The sequence below is a fragment of the Gorilla gorilla genome, chromosome 20 (genome assembly GCF_029281585.2).
Source record: "Gorilla gorilla gorilla isolate KB3781 chromosome 20, NHGRI_mGorGor1-v2.1_pri, whole genome shotgun sequence".
In the NCBI taxonomy this organism is placed as follows: Eukaryota; Metazoa; Chordata; class Mammalia; order Primates; family Hominidae; genus Gorilla; species Gorilla gorilla.
Window position 1 is genome coordinate 18500981 of NC_073244.2, and position 21490 is coordinate 18522470.

The window sequence follows — 21490 nt, forward strand, 5'->3', positions numbered from 1 at the left end:
TCTACTCACTAATCTAAGTGAGTGGTTTCTTAGGAATTAGGTTTAGCTCCACTTCATTCTTCCTGCCTCTAGATAAGAATTATGATTACCAGTGACACAATTAAGTTCACCTCACAGCAGGCAACACACACAGGAGTGTCTCAGTTTGGTGATTAGCAATCAAGTCACCCAACAAATCCAAATCCAAAAAGAAGTTGTTTTGAGAAGGAGTCTTGCTCTGTCACCCAGGCTGGAGCACAGTGGTGTGATCTCGGCTCACTGCAACCTCCACCTCCTGGGGTTCAAGCAATTCTCCTGCCTCAGCCTCTTGAGTAGCTGGGATTACAGGTGCACACCACCATGCCCGGCTATTTTTTATATATTTTTTAGTAGAGATGGGGTTTCACCATGTTGGCCAGGCTGGTCTCGAACTCCTGACCTTGTGATCTGCCCACCTTGGCCTCCCAAAGTACTGGGATTACAGGCATGAGCCACTGCACCCAGCCGAGCACCCTCTTACTGATACTCCCCAGAGTCATTTATGGTTTATGATCATTCTTATTCCTACAATTCTTAACACTCTTCTCTTGACTACAGGTGTGATCCTGGTGATCTTTGAAAAAAAGGCACTGAAACAACCATGATTTAAGTTTTTGGTATTATGAATGCATGAGAAATTTTCTGGGAAAAAATCATAACTATATTAAGAATAAAAAATAAAAAATTCCTAAGGAAAATACTTGATCTTGTATGCACATAATATTGACTCAGAATATATGAGGATTAACTCAATAAACTTAAAAACTTAATCTGAAAATCACTGGATTAAGAAAATGTGGCACATATACACCATGGAATACTATGCGGCCATAAAAAAGGATGAGTTCATGTCCTTTGTAGGGACATGGATGAAGCTGGAAACCACCATTCTCAGCAAACTATCACAAGGACAAAAAACCAAACACCACATGTTCTCACTCACAGGTGGGAATTGAACAATGAGAACACTTGGACACAGGAAGGGGAACATCACACACGGGCCTGTTGTGGGGTGGGGGGAGGGGGGAGGGATAGCATTAGGAGATATACCTAATATAAAAGACGAGTTAATGGGCCCAGCACACCAACATGGCACGTGTATACCTATGTAATAAACCTGCACGTTGTGCACATGTACCCTAGAACTTAAAGTATAATAATAAAAAAACTTGATCTGAAAATCTATAATTGCAATGGAATATTTTAATATATCCTTGCAGAAAATTAAAGAGACAAGTGATAGCATATAAGTTATTTGAAAAGTTAATAAAATATTTCTAACAAACATCTACAGAAGCTTTTGTTCAACAAAAACATACACATGGTTTTTAATCACATATAATAAAACAAAATTGAAAATGTACTGAGAGATGACATTCAACTGTAATAGGAAACACCGACAATCTGCTTGATATTAGGAAGGTGCTTATTCTTACACTGTAGGACTGGGTAAGTGCATTCACTGCACAATGCAGTGGAGAAGCAAACACCCATGTGGTTCTTTTTGACTGCACCACTGTAGTTGTCACGGTGGAATCAGAAACACATAGTCACTGGTACTGTTAACAAAACATGGTGTTTATTACATAAATAATACCTTCGATAAATTCAACCTAGAGATGAGGTGAGTCAGAGCATCAGAGAATATTCCCAACCTTAAGAGTCTAAATGGTTGCCTGGTGGACACATTAGAGTTTCTAGGAAAATCCAAACTGCAGTGCATCTTTGAGTAGAACTTTTGAAGACAATTTGTGGAAAACTACATCTTTGAAAATATGGCAGCTGGGGCCATGCACAGTGGCTCACGCCTGTAATCTCAGCACTTTGGAAGGCCAAGGTGGGCAGATCATGAGGTCAGGAGTTTCAGACCAGCCTGGCCAACAATGATGAAACCCTGTCTCTACTAAAAATACAAAAAAAATTTAGCTGGGCTTGGTGGTGGGCACCTATAATCCCACCTACTTGGGAGGCTGGGGCAGGACAATTGCTTGAACCCAGAAGGCAGAGGTTGCAGTGAGCCAAGATCATACCACTGCACTCCAGCCTGGGCGACAGAGCAAGACTCCATCTCGGAAGAAGAAAGTAAAGAAAGAAAAGAAAGGGAAAGGGAAAGAAAGAAGGAAGGAAGGAAGGAAAATATGGCAGTCAAGCAGTTAGTGGTGGTTCTAAGAATACTCTCAATTGGCAGAGCAAAGGATCAGGACAATGTGGTGGAAGCAGGTGTCCCTGAAGCCCCTATGCATCCATCTGTCTCCACATATGGTGGCTATAAAACCTGACTAATGCTTTCTTCACTTCTGCCTTCCATATCTCCTGCAAGTAGGCTATTGGTGAATTATACTGTGGAGCCATAAAAGGTTAGATTATAGAAAACATAGGTCACAACATAACCCATGTTAACACAATCCAGGACAGCCATTTCCAGCTATAGGTTATATGGTTCTATCTCAGATCTCGCTTATTAATGCAAAGTCTATTATTCAAATCACAGCCAGAAGGAATTACAAACAGCAAACAGAAGATGAAAATAATAATTCCAATGAGAGAGTATACTGTATGATAAACTTTGCAGACTCAAAAATTTATTATGATTATTTTTTAGCATAAAAAATAGAAAAAAGGGTACTCTGTCTTCCTCTAAAAAAGCCTCTTTTGGTCAGAAAGATGAAATACATATAATGATATCTAGTACCTGCCACATAAGGCCAGTAGGAAATCCTAAAAATTACCAAATTGTCATTTTTTGATGGCCCATTACAGCACAACTAAAAAATATATAAAAATCAAAACTGCTAGCTTATTATAAATACACTTCAATTCACTCATGAATCTAACAGACTTCAATATGGAAAGACAAAATTTCAGAAACTGATTTAATGGAAAAATACTATCAATTCAACTTGTGTACAACTGTATAAGAGCTTACAGAATTATCTCATCTCAGTGTTCTTTTGTGAAAGTAATAGAAATCCATAATTCAGAGATCCATTTTAAGAATCAGTAACTGATAATATGTTTTATAACATTTCTGTCACGTTGTGAATTTTCTAGAACAATATACATGAATTAATTTGCATCAGGCTTTCCCGTATTATCTACATTTATACAGTACCTCCCTAGTGGGAGTTTCAACATGAGATTGAAGTTTCACACATAAGGGAGTATCAGATGAGCATTTGTTAAAATGGAAAACATTGCTATATCTCACTTTTATAGGATTTCTATCCAGTCTGCATTCTCACATATTATTATGTGGGCCAACTGAAGGCTTTCTCACAATGTCTATATTTAAGAAGTCACTTTCCAGTGTGAGTTTGTTCATGGTTTCCAAGTAAACTATGACAAATAAAGGTTTTTCCACATTTTTTACATTTATAGGGTTTTCCACATTCTTTACATTTTTAAGGTTATAAATTCTTTACATTTATAGGGCATATGAAAATTCTTTACACTTCATATGCCTTCTCATGGTCCTTAAAAGGTCACATGACCATTGAAGGTTTTCCCACACTGCCTACATTCGCAGGGTTTCCTGTCCAGTATGAATGCTTCCTCATATTCACACGTAAATAACTGAAGGTATTCCCATGTCTTATAGTCATAGGGTTTCTCTGAAATATGAATAATTTCATGTCTTCAAAAGGAAATGGGGGCCGGGTGTGGTGGCTCACACCTGTAATCCAACACTTTGGGAGGCCAAGGCAGGTGGATCGTCTGAGGTCAGGAGTTCGAGACCAGCCTGGCCAACATGGCAAAACCCCATCTCTACTAAAAATACAAAAATTAAGTGGGCATGGTGGTTCACACCTGTTGTCCCAGCTACTCAGGAAGCTGAGGCAGGAGAATCGCTTGAACCCAGGAGACAGAGGTTGCAGTGAGCTGAGATCACTCTACTGCACTCCAGCCAGGGCAACAGAGTGAGAATTCAACTCAAAAAAAAAAAAAAAAAAGGAAATAGGAAAACTGAAAACTTTGCCATATTGCTTATATACATAGGGTTACTCTCCACTATGAATTCTTTCATGTATTCGAAAGGAACGGGAACACTTGAAGGCTTTACCACATTGTTGACATGCATAGGGTTTCTCTCCAGTGTGAGTTCGTTCATGGATTCGAAAGGAACGTGAGCAACTGAAGGCTTTGTCACATTGTTTACATTCATAGGGTTTCACTCCAGTGTGAGTCCTTTCATGCATTCGAACAGAACTAGAACAACTGAAGGCCTTACCACATTGTTTACACTCATAAGGTTTCTCTCCAGTGTGAGTCCTTTCATGTATTCGAATGGAACTGGAACAACTAAACGCCTTACCACACTGTTTACATTCATAGGGTTTCTCCCCAGTGTGAGTCCTTTCATGCATTCGAAAGGAACTGGAACAACTGAAGGCTTTACCACACTGTTTACATTCATAGGGTTTCTCTCCAGTGTGAGTCCTTTCATGCATCCGAAAGGAACTAGAAAAACTAAAGGCTTTACCACACTGTTTACATTCATAGGGTTTCTCTCCAGTGTGAATTCTTTCATGCATTCGAAAGGAACTGGAACAACTGAAGGCTTTACCACACTGTTTACATTCATAGGGTTTCTCTCCAGTGTGAGTCCTTTCATGTATTCGAACAGAACTGGAACAACTGAAGGCTTTACCACATTGTTTACATTCATGGGGTTTCTCTCCAGTGTGAGTTCTTTCATGCATTCGAAAGGAACTGGAACAACTGAAGGCTTTACCACACTGTTTACATTCATAGGGTTTCTCTCCAGTGTGAGTTCGTTCATGGATTTGAAAAGAACTAGGACAATCAAAGGCTTTCCCACATTCCTTGCATTTATAAGGTCCATTTCCAGTGTGCATTATCATATGTCTTCGATAGCTTGGAAGAGAAATGAATGCTTTCCCACATTCCTTACAATCATAGGGTTTCTCTCCTGTATGAATTCTTTCATGTTTTCTAAAGGAACTAGGAAAACTGAAGGCTTTGCCACATTTTTTACATTTATAGGGTTTTTCTCCAGTGTGAATCCTTTCATGACTTCGAAAGGATGTAGGACAACTAAGAGCTTTACCACATTGCTTACACTGATAGGGTTTTTCCCCAGTGTGAGTCCTTTCATGTATTTGAAAAGTTTGGTAATATCTGAAAGCTTTTCCACATTGTTTACACTCATAGGGTTTCTCTCCAGAGTGAGTTCTTTCATGATTTCGAAAAGAACTGGGATGACTGAACGTTTTCCCGCATTCTTTACATTTATAGGGTTTCTCCCCTGTGTGCATTCTCATGTGTCCTCGAAAGGTTGTGTGATAAATGAAGGCCTTCCCACATTCCTTACATTCATAAGGTTTCTCTCCAGTATGAGTTCTTTCATGTATTTGAAAGGAACTGGGCCAACTGAAAGCCTTACCACACTGTTTACATTTATAGGGTTTCTCTCCAGTGTGAGTTCTTTCATGTATTCGAAATGAACTTCGAAAGCTGAATCTTTTCCCACATTCCTTACATTCATATGATTTCTCTCCGTATTTGTGATACTCATATGATCTATGCTCAGTATGAGATCTCATGTGCCTATTAAGAGATGAATGACACATATAGTCCTTTCCACACACACTACATTCATATGGTTTTACTCTAGTAAAAGTTTTCTTGTTTGGTTTAGGATTTGGAGTCTGACTGATGGTTTCTCCAAACTGACTACCTTCTTTCCTTTCACAGAGCCTCTCTACCATATGACTTCTGTGAGGAAAAAAAAAACACACACAATTAGTGGCTTCTTAAAATTAATAATTTTATAATTATTGATTATTTCACAATCATTAGTAGGTAGTAGAATTACACTTTTGCCATTTTCAGGGAAAGTGTATGTCATGAATGCTCAAGAAGAGTACTTGAGAGCTATTATCAAAACAATAAAATTCATAACATAGAGTTTCTTTCTTTCTTTTTTTTTTTTTTTTGAGACAGAGTCTTGCTCTGTTGCCCAGGCTGCAGTGCAGTGGCACAATCTTGGCTCACTGCAACCTCCGTCTCCTGGGTTCAAGCAGTTCTCCTGTCTCAGCTTCATGAGTAGCTGGGATTACAGGTACCCACCACCACACCTGGCTAATTTTTGCATTTTTAGTAGAGGCAGGGTTTTGCCATGTTGGCCAGGCTGGCCTCAACCTCCACACCTCAGGTGATCTGCCCACCTCGGCCTCCCAAAGTGCTAGGATTACAGGCATGAGCCACCATGCCTGGCCAAAATTCATAATATAGAGTTTCTTAATATTGTTTCCAGGTGAAATATTTTTCAAATACTGAACATCTGTACCATTTTTAAGAAAACTTTCTTGGCAAAAATTTTCAAAAAATAAATATGAAATGGGGCTTATTTGTTTCAATTATTCATTTTTTAAACTTAATGGCATGCTAAGATTCTCTCATAAGACAGTATTTTCTTTTGTAAGTACAACTCACCTTAGCTTTCTCCCCTGATTTTTGTGATCTTCAATGTTCTTCTCCTCCCAGTTTTCCCCTAAAATGCAGGCCCAGAAAAATCATTAAACCTATTTGAAATTACAGAAAAATTATTAGATTCTAAATCTAGGATGAGCTGTTATCCTGTCTGATTTATTTACCAAAGTATTCCCTTTCAACATTCTAAACCTTGGAACCTTGCTGATGAGCAAGAAACACTTGTTCTCTAATTGACTAAGTGAGGGAATAATTTCATTCTTACCTATAGAGGCCAAGTTAACAAAGGTTTCTTGCATCACATCTCTGTAGAGTTTCTTCTGAGAGGGACCCAGCAAAGCCCACTCCTCCTGGGTGAAGTTCACAGCCACATCCTCAAAGACCACTGAGTCCTGAAACATCCCACATGTATAGGGGAGGATGGGTGAGACTGACAGCACTGGGGATATATACTCAGTTCATTAAAAGTTCATATATAATTCCTTTTTCTCCATTTATCCTGTAACTTTGTCATCAGAACTCAAATCTTTGTCCACACTTACTTCTTCATAAATTTAACACCACCATGATGAATACTTGGAAATTATTTCTACATTTTTACTATGATCACTTCAAGTCTTATGCTCTCCAATGACAGGATACACAGCATCTTAGAGAAATGCTATACAATACTCTCCCTCTCCCTCTCGCTCTCCCTCTCCATCTCCCCACAGTCTCCCTCTCCCTCTCGCTCTCCCTCTCGCTCTCCCTCTCGCTCTCCCTCTCTATCTCCCCACAGTCTCCCTCTCCCTCTCCCCACGGTCTCCCTCTCCCTCTCTTTCCACGGTCTCCCTCTGATGCCGAGCCGAAGCTGGACTGTACTGCTGCCATCTCGGCGCACTGCAACCTCCCTGCCTGATTCTCCTGCCTCAGCCTGCCGAGTGCCTGCAATTGCAGGCGCGCGTGCCGCCACGCCTGACTGGTTTTCGTATTTTTTTGGTGGAGATTGGGTTTCGCTGTGTTGGCCGGGCTGGTCTCCAGCTCCTAACCGTGAGTGATCTGCCAGCCTCGACCTCCCGAGGTGCCGGGATTGCAGACGGAGTCTCGTTCACTCAGTGCTCAATGGTGCCCAGGCTGGAGTGCAGTGGCATGATCTCGGCTCGCTACAACTCCCAGCAGCCTGCCTTGGCCTCCCAAAGTGCCGAGATTGCAGCCTCTGCCTGGCTGCCACCCCGTCTGGGAAGTGAGGAGCGTCTCTGCCTGTCCGCCCATCGTCTGGGATGTGAGGAGCCCCTCTGCCTGGCTGCCCAGTCTGGGAAGTGAGGAGCGCCTCTTCCCAGCCGCCATCACATTTAGGAAGTGAGGAGCGTCTCTGCCCGGCCGCCCATTGTCTGAGAGGTGGGGAGCGCCTCTGCCCCGCCGCCCCGTCTGGGATGTGAGGAGCGCCTCTGCCCGGCCACGACCCCGTCTGGGAGGTGAGGAGCGTCTCTGCCCGGCCGCCCCGTCTGAGAAGTGAGGAGCCCCTCCGCCCCGCAGCCACCCCGTCTGGGAAGTGAGGAGCATCTCCGCCCGGCAGCCACCCTGTCCGGGAGGGAGGTGGGGGTCAGCCCCCACCCGGCCAGCCGCCCCGTCCGGGAGGGAGGTGGGGGGTCAGCCCCTGCCCGGCCAGCCGCCCTGTCCAGGAGGTGGGGGGCGCCTCTGCGCGGCCGCCCCTTCTGGGAAGTGAGGAGCCCCTCTGCCCGGCCACCACCCCATCTGGGAGGTGTACCCAACAGCTCATTGAGAACAGGCCATAATGACAATGGTGGTTTTGTGGAATAGAAAAGGGGGAAAGGTGGGGAAAAGATTGAGAAATCGGATGGTTGCTGTGTCTGTGTAGAAAGAAGTAGACATGGGAGACTTTTCATTTTGTTCTATACTAAGAAAAATTCTTCTGCCTTGGGATCCTGTTGATCTATGACCTTACCCCCAACCCTGTGCTCTCTGAAACATGTGCTGTGTCCACTCAGGGTTAAATGGATTAAGGGCGGTGCAAGATGTGCTTTGGTAAACAGATGCTTGAAGGCAGCATGCTCGTTAAGAGTCATCACCACTCCCTAATCTCAAGTACCCAGGGACACAAACACTGCGGAAGGCCGCAGGGTCCTCTGCCTAGGAAAACCAGAGACCTTTGTTCACTTGTTTATCTGCTGACCTTCCCTCCACTATTGTCCTATGACCCTGCCAAATCCCCCTCTGCGAGAAACACCCAAGAATGATCAATTAAAAAAAAAAAAAAAAAGAAATGCTATATGATTGAAACAAATATTTCCAGTTTAAGACCAACAATTCCTTGTAAGAAAAATACTTTTTATCTCCTGCTTTATCATGTACTATATCACTCAGCATCCCATGAAACACAGGGTCAAATCTGTACGAGATTTTTTTTTTTTTTTTTTTTTTGAGACGGAGTCTTGCTCTGTCGCCCAGGCTAGAGTACAGTGGCGCGATCTCGGCTCACTGCAAGCTCCGCCTCCCGGGTTCATGCCATTCTCCTGCCTCAGCCTCCTGAGTAGCTAGGACTACTGGCGCCCGCCACTACGCCCGGCTAATTTTTTGTATATTTAGTAGAGACGGGGTTTCACTATGTTAGCCAGGATGGTCTCGATCTCCTGACCTCGTGATCCGCCCACCTCGGCCTCCCAAAGTGCTTGGGATTACAGGCGTGAGCCACCACGCCCAGCCATGAGATTTTAATGAATAAGTATATACAGAAGAACTGTACATTTTTTCTTCTATTCCCATGATTACACTGAAAAGCCAGAGGGCCCATGCAACTTCCAACAACATCCTGCTGGCCATGTTGTACCGAAGTACTACAGACCGTTAGAATTAGTCAGATCCAACTGGTGGAGTGAAAATATTCTTTTAGTGAAATATTAATTTTAACTTGTTTGTGTAATATTTATCACAGACCCAGTGTTTCTTTTTTCTCCCTGTCCCATTTGATGGAGGCAGGAGGTTACTGGGATGTTAGAGCACAGGCAGGAGGAAAAAGGCATAAAATTAGATCATTAGACCACTTAGATCATAAAAATTAAATCTTCACCAGGCGCGGTTGCTCACGCCTGTAATCCCAGCACTTTGGGAGGCTGAGAAGGGTGGATCACGAGGTCAGGAGATAGAGACCATCCTGGCTAACATGGTGAAACCCTGTCTCTACTAAAAATACAAAAAAATTAGCTGGGCGTGGTGGTGGGCGCCTGTAGACCCAGCTACTCGGGAGGCTGAGGCAGGAGAATGGCGTGAACCTGGGAGGTGGAGCTTGCAGTGAGCCGAGATCGCACCACTGCACTCCAGCCTGGGTGACAGAGCAAGACTCTGTCTCAAAAAAAAAAATTAAGTCTTCAAAAAATCCCCACACTCATGAGCCTCAGGGCTGCGACCACTGTTAGCACACATAGGATGGAGATGATAAGATGCCAGAACAGCTCTTTCCCTCAGAAACCTAACAGTGTACTCTGAGACTTAACGAATTTGAGTAACAGGTTAACAGTTTCAATTTGCAAGGGAGTTCACCCAAGTCCACAATGGTTTCATACTGAATTTGCCCATGATTACAAAATTCAAAGGGTTCAGCAGTGCTGTCCTCCAAAAGGATATGAAATTCCCTTTCTCCAATTTCAGAAAGAAGTGATTCCCAAACAGCTACTCTAGAGGCTGGCCATCCTCCCAACGTCTCTCATTTTAGGCTCCCGTGAGGTACGTGGTGGCACGAGATCCCGACACCAAAGCATAGGAATCCCTCAGTGGCATAATTCCCCTAAATCTTGGCCTTTGAAAAAGATCATTAACCTACTGATGTCCATATGCAAAGGACAGAAAAAATGCTCCCAAACAGCAATTCTGATACTAGAATTTACCTATTTGGTAAAGTAACAGAAATATCCACACCTTTCTTGTTGTTGGGTCAAAGGAGTAAAATGAGCTGATCAGGTAAGTTCTAACTGTTCCTTGTACAGTGGTTCTATGGCACTTGTTCAAAGAAATTCCTACTACCTAGTGTGCAGAAGACTGTTAACATTAGTAAAATGCTAACCTAAGACTACTTATCTTTAAATGCCTGAGGGTATATATTCAATTCATAAAAAGTTCATATATGATTCTGTGGTCTCCAAACATTTGTTGTCCTTCACTGATATCTGGGAAGTGAGAATTTGGGAGGGACCCCACCAACCTAAGTGATAAAGAGTGGCTTAGTATGTGGCTGGGTGCAGTGGCTCACGCTGTAATCCCAGCACTTTGGGAGGCTGAGGTGGGCGGATCACAAGGTCAGGAGATCAAGACCATCCTGGCTAACACAGTGAAACCCTGTCTCTACTAAAAATACAAAAAATTAGCTGGGTGTGATGTCGGGAGCCTGTAGTCCCAGCTACTCCGGAGGCTGAGGCAGGAGAATGGCGTGAACCCGGGAGGCGGAGCTTGCAGTGAGCCAAGATCATGCCACTGCACTCCAGCCTGGGCGACAGAGTGAGACTCCACCTCAAAAAAAAAAAAAAAGAGTGGCTTAGCGTGCGTAAATGGTTTATGGAATCAATAGAGTATATATTGAACTCCTTTTTTCCTTCTTAGAGTCTGGACTTTTTCACATGCCAGGCAGAGGATGCCTACTTGATCAGCCCCCCAAAAGCACTGTGAGCACTGGGTCTCTAATGAGCTTCCCTAGCAGACAATATATCATATCACAACTTGTTGCTTGGGGAATTGAGCCCATTCCATGTGATTACATCAGGAAAGAACATTTAAAGGCTTGGTTGCATCTGCTTTCCTCCACACCAACTATGACTAAATAAGGCTAATAAAGGATATTTAATAATCCTAATTTTAAAAATGTTATTGGGTAATGTCAAAGCAGAATTAAATTAAGGTGAAAGTTGGTACATGTTCTTAGAACAAACTCAGTGTCAACAAGATGCCACCGCTCCCAAATGATAGCTCTATAAAATTCTACAAATCCCTAAAATAGACTTATAAAATTCTTAAAATAGACTTATAAAATTCTACAAATCCCTAAAATAGTCAAGAAAAACTACTTTTCCAAACCTAAGAGGAACAATAAATGTCAAACAATGGGTAAAGTCTTTTGAAGAGCAACATAAATACTTGCCTAGTATGTATCAAGGATTTTCAAACTATTAACACTCCAAACAGCATGACACACAGAGAGCTAAATAGAATAAGGGAGGGGAAAAGTGTCTTCAATGGACTGGCATTTATAAGGAAAATCGATTAATGATAGAGCAAGCATTGTAGGGTAGTGGAAGAGATCACTAACACTTCAATACATGCAGAAGGGACACACTGTTGTCTAATTGGAAAAAGCATTGCATCAGCTCTTTTCCATAGACAATAATCAATTTAATGTAGATTTAAATGTGAATAATATAATTAAAACTGTTTCAAAAGTCACAGGCAAATTTTTTTAAATGCAAGAGTAGGGAGAATTTTCTCATGTAAGAGTAAGCCATAAAGGATGAGACTGAAAAGTTCAAATATACTAAAATCAAGAAAGTTAAAAGACAAATCACAAAGCAGGAAAAAAATATGTGACATACATGCAATATAAATGAACTAGTATGCAGAGTAAAAATAAATGAACAGTCAGGCATGATGGCTCACACTTGTAGTCCTAGCTACTCAGGAAGCTGAGGCAGGAGGATCATATGAACCCAGGAGTTAGAGGCTGCAGTAAGCTATCACACCAGCCTGGGTAACAGGGCAAGACTCTGTCAATAAATAAGTAATAAAATAGCCAAATAAATAAAAAGTGAACACATGATTTAAAAATGGGAACACAGGCCGGGCGCGGTGGCTCACACCTGTAATCCCAACACTCTGGGAGGCCAAGGCAGGTGGATCACCTAAAGTCAGGAGTTCAAGACCAGTCTGGCCAACATGGTGAAACCCCATCTCTACTAAAAATACAAAAATTAGCCAGGCGTGGTGGTGGGCACCTGTAATCCCAGCTACTTGGGAGGCTGAGGCAGGAGAACTGCTTGAACCCGGGAGGTGGAGGTTGCAGCGAGCCCAGATCGTGCCACTGCACTCCAGCCTTGGCGACAGAGCGAGACTCCATCTCAAAAAAAAAAAGGAAAAATAACGAAAACATATTTAAGAGAGGATGACACACCATATATATGAAAAAAGGTCTGGCTGGGCACGGTGGCTCACGCCTGTAATCCCAGAACTTTGGAAGGTCGAGGCGAGCGGATCACTTGAGGTTAGAAGTTTGAGACCAGCCTGGCCAACATGGTGAAACTCTGTCTCTACAAAAAATACAAAAATTAGCCAGGTGTGGTGGCACGGGCCTGTAATCCTGGCTACTCAGGTAGCCGAGACACGAGGATTGCTTGAGCATGGGAGGTGGAGGTTGCAGTGAGCCAAGATTGCGCCACTGCACTCCAGCCTGGGTGACAGAGTGAGACTGTCTCAAAAAAAAAAAAAAAGGAAAAGGTACATCTCGCTCCTTCCTTGATACAGCCAAATGAAATACCAAATATATCCAATTTCTTACATATTAGAAGGACAAAAATCAGTCAATTAGCTACTCCCAAGTATTTATGACCACTGCCAATAAACAAATAGTTATGCATGAATGGAAGAAAGATCAGCTGATACACTCCATTGCTATTTCCTGTAAATTTGGACTTGACCATAATCTATAGCACAGTGATTTTTCTCCAACATCCAGAGAAGTTATTGTGTATTTGTACTTAGACACAGATACCAAAACAATAGGATCAGTATTTTTCACAAGAGCAAAAAATGAACTGGAAAAAGCCCAAACACCGCCATCAATGGATTGGATGATAAAATTGGATTCCCCCAGCCTGTCACTATCATGTGAAACACAGAGGCAAAACCACTCAAAAACCTTTTCATTGTTAATTCCACTAATACTCATGTATTTAAAGTTCAAATAAGGCTCAACTAAAAGAACATCACATAGTGAAAAAGAAGATAAAGGTATAAAGAATAATCAAATAATCAAGACTGTGGCAATCTACGAAGCAGGATGGAGATAAGCCAGAGGAGAACATCAATAGACTAATTAATGACTGACCAAAGCTCACCTATAAATTTATATTTTTAAATCACTTATTGAGGCAATGATTGACATGAAAAAGTTGTACATATTTAATGTATACAACTCAATGAGTTTGGGGATAAGTATACACCTATGAAGCCCTCAGTATCATAAGGACATAGACATATTCATCACAAAAGTTTCTTTCCCCCTTCATTATTATTACTATTTGTGTGTCTCTCTATGTGTTAAGAATACAACATAATATCTATTTTAGAAATTTTAAGACTAGGCACAGTGGCTCACACCTATAACCCCAGCACTTTGGGAGGCCAAGGTGGGAGGATCACTTGATGCCAGGAATTCATGACCAGCCTAGGCAACATAGTGAGATCACATCTCTAGAAAAAAATGTAAAAATCTTAGGTGGGTTTGGTGGCGTTTGCCTGTAGTCCCAGGTACTTAAGAGGCTGGGACAGGAGGATTGCTTGAGCCCAGGAGTTTGAGGCTGCAGTGAGCCACGATTGTGCCATTGCACTCCAGCCTGGATAATGGGGCACGATCCCATCTTAAAAATGAATACAAATTTTAAAAAATGTTTAAAAGGAATGTTTAACTATAAAATCATTGTGTTGTTAGCTATAGGTACTATGCCATATAGTAGATCTTCAAAGCTCATTTATGTGCATAACTGAAGCGTTGTATTCTTCAGCTTCATCTCCCCATTTCCCCCTTCCCCTGCAAATTACCATTCTACTCTATGCTTCTATGAGTTTGATTATTTTAGGTTACACATATAAGTGAGACTACAAAGAATGTGCCTTTCTGTTTGGCTTATTTCACTGAGCATAATGTCCCCTATGTCCATCCATGGTGTTGTCAATGGCAGGATTTCCTTTTTTTAAAGGCTAAATCATATTTTATTTTACGTATACATCACACATTCATCTGTTGACACACATTTAGGTTGTTTACATATCTTGGCTGTTGTGAACAGTGATGCAATGAACATGGGAGTGCACATATCTCTTCAAGATGTTGATTTCAATTCCTTTAGATAAATATGGAGAAGCAGAGTGCTGGATCATATAGCAATTCCTTTTCTAATTTTCTGATAAACATCTATGCTATTATCCATAATGCCTGTATCAATTTAAATTTAAACTTCTACCAACAGTATACCAAGGTTCCCTTTTCTCTAAATCCTCACCAACACCTGTAAGACTATAAATATATGTCTTAGCAGAAACCTTGGATGTCAAGAGAGTGGGACAATACATTCAAAGTGTTAAGCTAATTAGCAACACAAAAAGATATGAAAGTATAAAACTCATGGGTAAAGGCAAAAGTATAGTCAAATCCAGAATATTCTAATACATAATGGTGGTACAAACATCACTTTCAACTCTAGTATAAAAGCTAAAAGATGAAAGTATTTAAAGTGACTACAGCTACCATAACTTGTAAAATGGACACTGAATATTAAAAAGATGTAAACCCTGGCCAGGCACAGTGGCTAACACCTGTAATCCCAGCACTTTGGGAGGCTGAGGCAGGCAGATCACCTGAGGTCGGGAGTTGGACACCAGCCTGTCCAAAGTGACAAAACCCTGTTTCTATTAAAAATACAAAAATTAGCCGGGCGTGGTGGTGGGCACCTGTAGTCCCAGCTACTTGGGAGGCTGAGGCAGAAGAATTGCTTGAACCCAGAATGCAGAGGTTGCAGTGAGCCAAGATCGCACCACTGTACTCCAGCCTGGGCAACAGAGTGAGATTCCGTCTAAAAAAAAAAAAATCTAAGCATCTACATTAGGAAAGCAAGAAAATATGAGCAAATTAAACCCAAAGTAAGCACACAACAGAAGAAATAGTAAAAAGAGAAATTAAACAAAACCAAAGGTGTTTCTTTGAAAAGATCAATATATTTGATAAATGTATGGTTAAGCTAACTGAAAAACAGACAGAGAACAGAAATTACTAATATCACAAATGTAAGTTGGAAAAATAAAAATGAAAAAGCTATGGGCAAAATCCAACATGCATTTATGATAAGAAACTGGAGATAGACTTTCCTCTTTTTGAGAAGCAGTATTTATAGGAAACCTGCAGCTAATATCATATTTAATAGTGAGAAAATAGATGCTTTCCTGGTAAGATGAGGAAATGGGCAAAGATGTCCCCTCTTACCACTCCTACTCAACAGATTATACTCAAAGTGTAACTAATGAGAGGAGAGCGGAGGGGAGGAGAGAAGAGATATAGATTGGGAAGGAAGAAATATCACTGTCTTTGTTGCATGTGACATGATTGTCTAAGTAGAAAATCGCAAAGAATCCACAACAAACTCCTCAAACTAGAGGTTGAGGATATAATCTTAATACATAAAAGTCAATTGCCTTCTTACAGACTCACATTAGTATAGTATAGACTCACTGAGTCATCTGATTTTCAACAAATGACCAACAGCAATTCAATGAAAAAAGATAGCCTTTTTCAACAGTGTTGGAAAAACTGAACATCCACATGCAAAACACAATGAAAAAAACACAAATCTAGAAACAGACATTACACCTTAAACAAAAACTGGCTCAAAATGGATCACAGATCTAAATGTAAAATCTAGGCCAGGAGCAGTGGCTCATGCCTGTAATCCCAGCACTCTGGGAGGCCATGGCAGGAGGATAGCTTGAAGTCAGGAGTTTGAGACCAGCCTGGGCAACTAAGTAGGACCCCATCTCTACAAAAAATACAAAAATTAGCCAGGTGTGGTGGTGCATGCTTATAGTCCCACCTACTCAGGAGGCTGAAGTGGGAGGAGTGCTTGAGGCCAGGAGGTTGAGGCTGCAGTGAGCCAAGATTGCACTACTGCACTCTGGCCTGGGCAAGAGGGAGAACTTGCCTCAAAAAAAAAAAAAAAAAAAAGTAAAGTTATAGGATACCTAAAAGTTAATGAAGAAGAAAATCTAGGTGACCCTGGGTTTGGTGATAAATTTTTAGATATAAGCAAAATCCATACAAAATAAATCAGTAAGTCTGACTTCATTAAAATGAAAAAGCTCCTTCTCTATGAAAGCTCTGTGTTAAGAGAATGAAAAAGACTCTAGAGCCTTTTGCGGTAGGGGGACCCATTTAAGGTGGGCCAATTTGCAATTAACAGCATAAAATGGTTAAGTAAAATTTATAAACAAGGAATATGTTGCCTCCAGAACATCAAAAGAACCTAGAAGAGGCTGTGGGTAGTCAGAGGGACAATAGCTATTTCATAGTAGTGTCAGGGATGGAGCGGCCCTCCTTTTACCAAATGGTTTTTAGGAACTTAACCAAAACATAAAGGTCTCTTATTTTATATACGGGGCAATGGACTTTTTGTAAGCTCTATTTTTTTTTTCAGTATTTATGTGTCCTGAATGAATGCCAAAACAATGTCCTCAGACAAGGCTGTCATTAATGTAATGTCATACCTGTGTTCTAGAGAAAGGTGGATGCAGTTCAGATTTTGCCTGCAAAAACTGTGCAATGGCAAGGCTGTTGAGGTTCCCTTGGGAAACTAGGTAAAGGTATATAATTAGCCTGTGAGATGGTGAAATCTGTGAGATCAGCTGGATGGTGTCAGTAATTTCCATGTTGGATATTGGTATAGGGGCTTAATGGGTGGGACCACAGCATTAAGGTTGTGGTAATCCATTGTGGGTTGCCATTCATTCTCTCCAAGTTTAAGAAAGGCCAAACTGTACTTTTAAAACGAGAAGCACGGGGAATAATCACTTCCTCACTAAATAGGTTTTATATAATACTTTTTAACCCTTCAAGGCCCTGTTCAATTTATATTGAGCCATCGTAACTAATTTAACTGGGGAGTAAGTTCCATAGGGTCTCATTCTGTCAAGCCAGTTTGTAAGTGCCAAAGATTTAATTTAAATTTCACTTATGACTCACTGGTTTAGAGTTTACCTGTTCATTCTGGCGTATTTTAGGACACTGGGTGCCATGAACATGGGGAATTTAGGCACAGTTATGATGGCTAAGATGAGACATACTTATTTGTCTTCTATTTTATATTCAGTAACTCCCTTAAGATTATCAGGGGATACCTTGCTTAAATTTTAGCGGGTCTCCCAGGTATAACCATAATTTGAGCCCTTGTATTGGCTAATCCTATAGTGTGTCAATTAATACATTACATAAGATGTTAAAATTAATACAGAGCCTATGATATAGAGGCTCTTTTATCTTTTTTGTCGTCTAAATTCCTTTAGTCTATTTGGAATTTCCAGTTGGGTCAAATTGTGGACCTCTTTTTCAGCATTTTTTTCTTTTGTTCCTTTCCTTCCTAACATGTTTGTTTTGTTTTTGTTTTTGTCCCTGGATATATTTTGACAGCAAAATCCTCTCTACAGGGGAGGGGTGTTCTTTTCCCTCCAGAGAGCCACAAATCACTATTATCAGGCTTAGGGGCCTGTCCATCATGGTTGCTTTATAAAGTTTAAGCACCTGGGCCTTAAGCTGGCTTTGAATGAACCCTTTGCAATGCTGCAGAGGAACCATGAGTGTGCCCTATAATCCTGAGGGTCAGCATCCTTGCTGCAATAGAGCAACAGCAGCAACACTTAAGGGTCCTTGGGAGCCCTGTGCTATTAGGAGTGTGGACTCGGCCCACCATCTAACAGCTGCCTTTCCCCCTCTCTTTTGTCTCTTTTTCAAAAATGACTGCTCTGGCAGGTAGTCTTTCCCATGAGCACCTTGTATGTCAGGTCAGCAGCAGTCACAGCTTCACTCTAAAACACACAGATAAGTCCAGGCCAAGAAACACTACCCAGGACCACTTTAAGGAGTATCAAATCTCACATTCCTCTTCCTAAAAGCCAAGGAATTATCAAAACTGCCAACTCCAGTTGGCTAAACATAGAACCCAGACTTGGCAGGGCTCAACATGCAGCACAGAGTAGCACAACTCAAAGTAGTAGCTTCCCAGAAAGCAGCAGCTGAAAGTGCATGCTGGCCATCAGGCAACAGAGCAGGTAGCAATTCAGTGCAAGAGAAGACAGACCCATGGGGTGACAGTCAATGTCTGAACACCATGCTCATGGTAACAATTCCTGTGTTGTTCCAATGTTGACACTAATAACAGCGTGGAGAACAGACACCAAAGGGTATGAAAAGACTCACTACTGTGATCATTGAGGTCTTGGGGAAAGCAGGGCAGGCTGCTCAAGCAGGTGTGACATAGCTTCAGAGAGTAAAGAAAGCCTCCTGGCCCAGGTTTTTATTGTAGTTTGGGGGTGGGGCTACAAGAGAGTACCTGCTCAAGGGCAGGAGCTTCTGTGGTTTGAATTTCCTGCTCCCAGACTTTTTCAACTTGCCCAGGTGTGCAGCACGAGGAGAAGAGAGAAGGGTGACGCTTATGATGTGCACAGCCAAAATCAAAACATGCAGAGTCCAACTATTCATTACAGAACCAACATGAGTATGAAAAACATGCATTTGCAATTGCTTATTTTTATAAAAAGAAACACTGACAGTATGCTTAAGAAATTATTAAAAGGCCAGGCACAGTGGTTTATACCTATAACACCAGTGCTTTGACAGGCTGAGGCAGGAGGATTGCCTGAGCAACATAGTAAGACTCCATCACTACAAAAAATTTAAAAATTAGCTGGGAGTGGCAGCACACACCTGTAGTCCCAGCTACTGAAGAGGCTGAGGTGGGAAGATCACTTGAGCCCAGGAGGTTGAGGCTGCAATGAGCTATCATCATGTCATTGTACTCCAGCCTGGGCAACAGAACAAGATCCCATCTCAAAAAAAATAAAAAATTATCAAAAGTGGGTATTCGGGGGGTGGCTAGAGCAAGTGCCCTGGCTGGAGTGGACCAGAATATGCTGGCAGTGAGTCTTTTCAAGTTAGACTCAACTATTGCGGATTTTTTTTCTAACTTCCACATGCATGATTTCTTTAAAATAAACAGCTAAATTTAAATAAGCCATATTTTACTACTTAATAATCTTCATTTTTAATCAACTTACTTTTGCTTTTTAAATTTTGATTTAAAATTTTCTACGTATGAAACAATTCTAAGACTTAATCCAGGCTGGGTGCGAGGGCTCACGCCTGTAATCCTAGCACTTTGGGAGACCAAGGCAGGTGGATCGCGAGATCAGGAAATCGAGACCATCCTGGCCAACATGGTGAAACCTCGTCTCTACTAAAATACAAAAAAATTAGCCGGGCGTGGTGGTGCACGCCTGTAGTCCCACCTACTCGCGAGGCTGAGGCAGGGGAATTGCTTGAACCTGGGAGTAGGAGACTGCAGTGAGCTGAGATCGTGCCACTGCACCCCAGCCTGGCGACAGAGTGAGACTCCGTCTCAAAAAAAAAGACTGAATCCAGCTGGGCGTGTTGGCTCATACTAGGGAATTTTGGTTAGCCAAGTTGAGAGGATTGCTTGAAGCCAGGAGTTCAAGACCAATCTGGTCAAGAGAGTGAGACCCTGTCTCTACAAAATAGAATATATATATATAATTAGGTGGGCATGGTGGCTCATGTCTGTAATTCTAGTTACTTGGGAGGCAGAGGTGAAAGTAGTTCAGGGCTGTAGTGAGTTATGATTGTGCCACTGTACTCTAACTAGGACAACAGAGCAAGACCCTGTCTTTAAAAAAAAAAACTTAATACTTTAAGCACTGACAATTACAAAAGTGAAAAACTTTCAAATCTCTTTCTAACTATAATGACAAGGTGCATTATGTGTCCTACCATCTCACACTGGGAGGTGTTATTGGGAAGGAGTAGCATATTATAATGCATTAGCGTTTTATCTTAAGTATGTTAGGATTTTCAAATATATATATATAAGCTTTGAGTAGTTATTCTACCAAATAAAGAAGTTCAGGCCAGGTGCAGTGGCTCACGCCTGTAATCCCAGCACTTTGGGAGGCCAAGGCGGGTGGATCATGAGGTCAGGAGATCAAGACCATCCTCGCTAACACAGTGAAACCCCGTCTCTACTAAAAATACAAAAAATTAGCCGGGCGTGGTGGCGAGCGCCTGTAGTCCCAGCTCCTCAGGAGGCTGAGGTAGGAGAATGGCCTGAACCTGGGAGGCGGAGCTTGCAGTGAGCCGAGATCGCGCCACTGCACTCTAGCCTGGGCGACAGAGCGAGACTCCGTCTCAAAAAAAAAAAAAAAAAAAAAAGTTCAATTGCATTTTCCTTTCAGTTCCAGTGGAAATTCATTTGCAATAGGAATCATATGGACTTTGAGGTTTTTTTGTTTTTGTTTTTGTTTCTTGAGACAGGGTTTTAATCTGTCGCCCAGGCTGAATGAAGCACACTGACTCAATTTTGGCTCACTGCCACCTCTGCCTCCCAGGCTCAAGGGATCCTCCCATCTCAGCCTCCTGAGTAGCTGGGACTACACCCAGCTAAAATTACCATACTTGGCTAATTTTTTTTTTTTTTTTTTTTTTTTTTTTTTGTAGAGACAGGGTTTCGCCATGTTGCCCACGCTGGTCTCAAACTCCTGGGCTCAAGCAATCCACCTGCCTCAGCCTCCCAAAGTGCTGGGATTACAGTCATGAGCCACGATGCCCGGCCTCTTTTAAATTTCCAAGTACTCTATGACATGCACAGACAAAAACCGATCTAAAAATGAAAAATGTACCTGAGAATGTAAATACATTCATCTCTTATCTTGAGGTTCTCTTGCCTAAAAGAAACAAATATTCTGTTTGGTTCCAGAGTTTTCTTTCTTTTTTTTGTTTTGAGATGGAGTCCTGCTCTGTTGTCCAGGCTGGAGTGCAGTGCACAATCTCGGTTCACTGCAACCTCCCCCGCAACCTGGGGTTCAAGCGATTCTCCTGCCTCAGCCTCCCGAGTAGCTGGGATTACAGCCACCCACCAAAAATTACATGTCTGGTTAATTTTTATATTTTTAGTAGAGACAGGGTTTCACCAAGTTGGCCAAGCTGGTCTCGAAC

The 21490-nt window shown here is 41.8% G+C and overlaps 1 protein-coding gene across 4 annotated transcripts in view; it reads right to left on the minus strand.

Moving 5' to 3' along the window:
- LOC115931641 (zinc finger protein 443) overlaps positions 1 to 21490 on the minus strand; it is an 86303-nt gene that overhangs the window by 30091 nt on the left and 34722 nt on the right. For 3 of the 4 annotated variants that reach the window (XM_063701040.1, XM_063701039.1, XM_055371615.2), the window contains exons 2-4: positions 6737 to 6863; positions 6475 to 6532; positions 5717 to 5754 (exon numbers count right to left, since the gene is read on the minus strand). In XM_063701040.1, coding sequence (XP_063557110.1) covers positions 5717 to 5754; positions 6475 to 6532; positions 6737 to 6770 — 130 coding nt within the window. In that variant the 5' untranslated portion in view covers positions 6771 to 6863. Of the gene's footprint in view, positions 1 to 5716; positions 5755 to 6474; positions 6533 to 6736; positions 6864 to 21490 lie in introns of those variants that run through there. The other variant, XM_055371616.2, reaches the window with a different exon arrangement.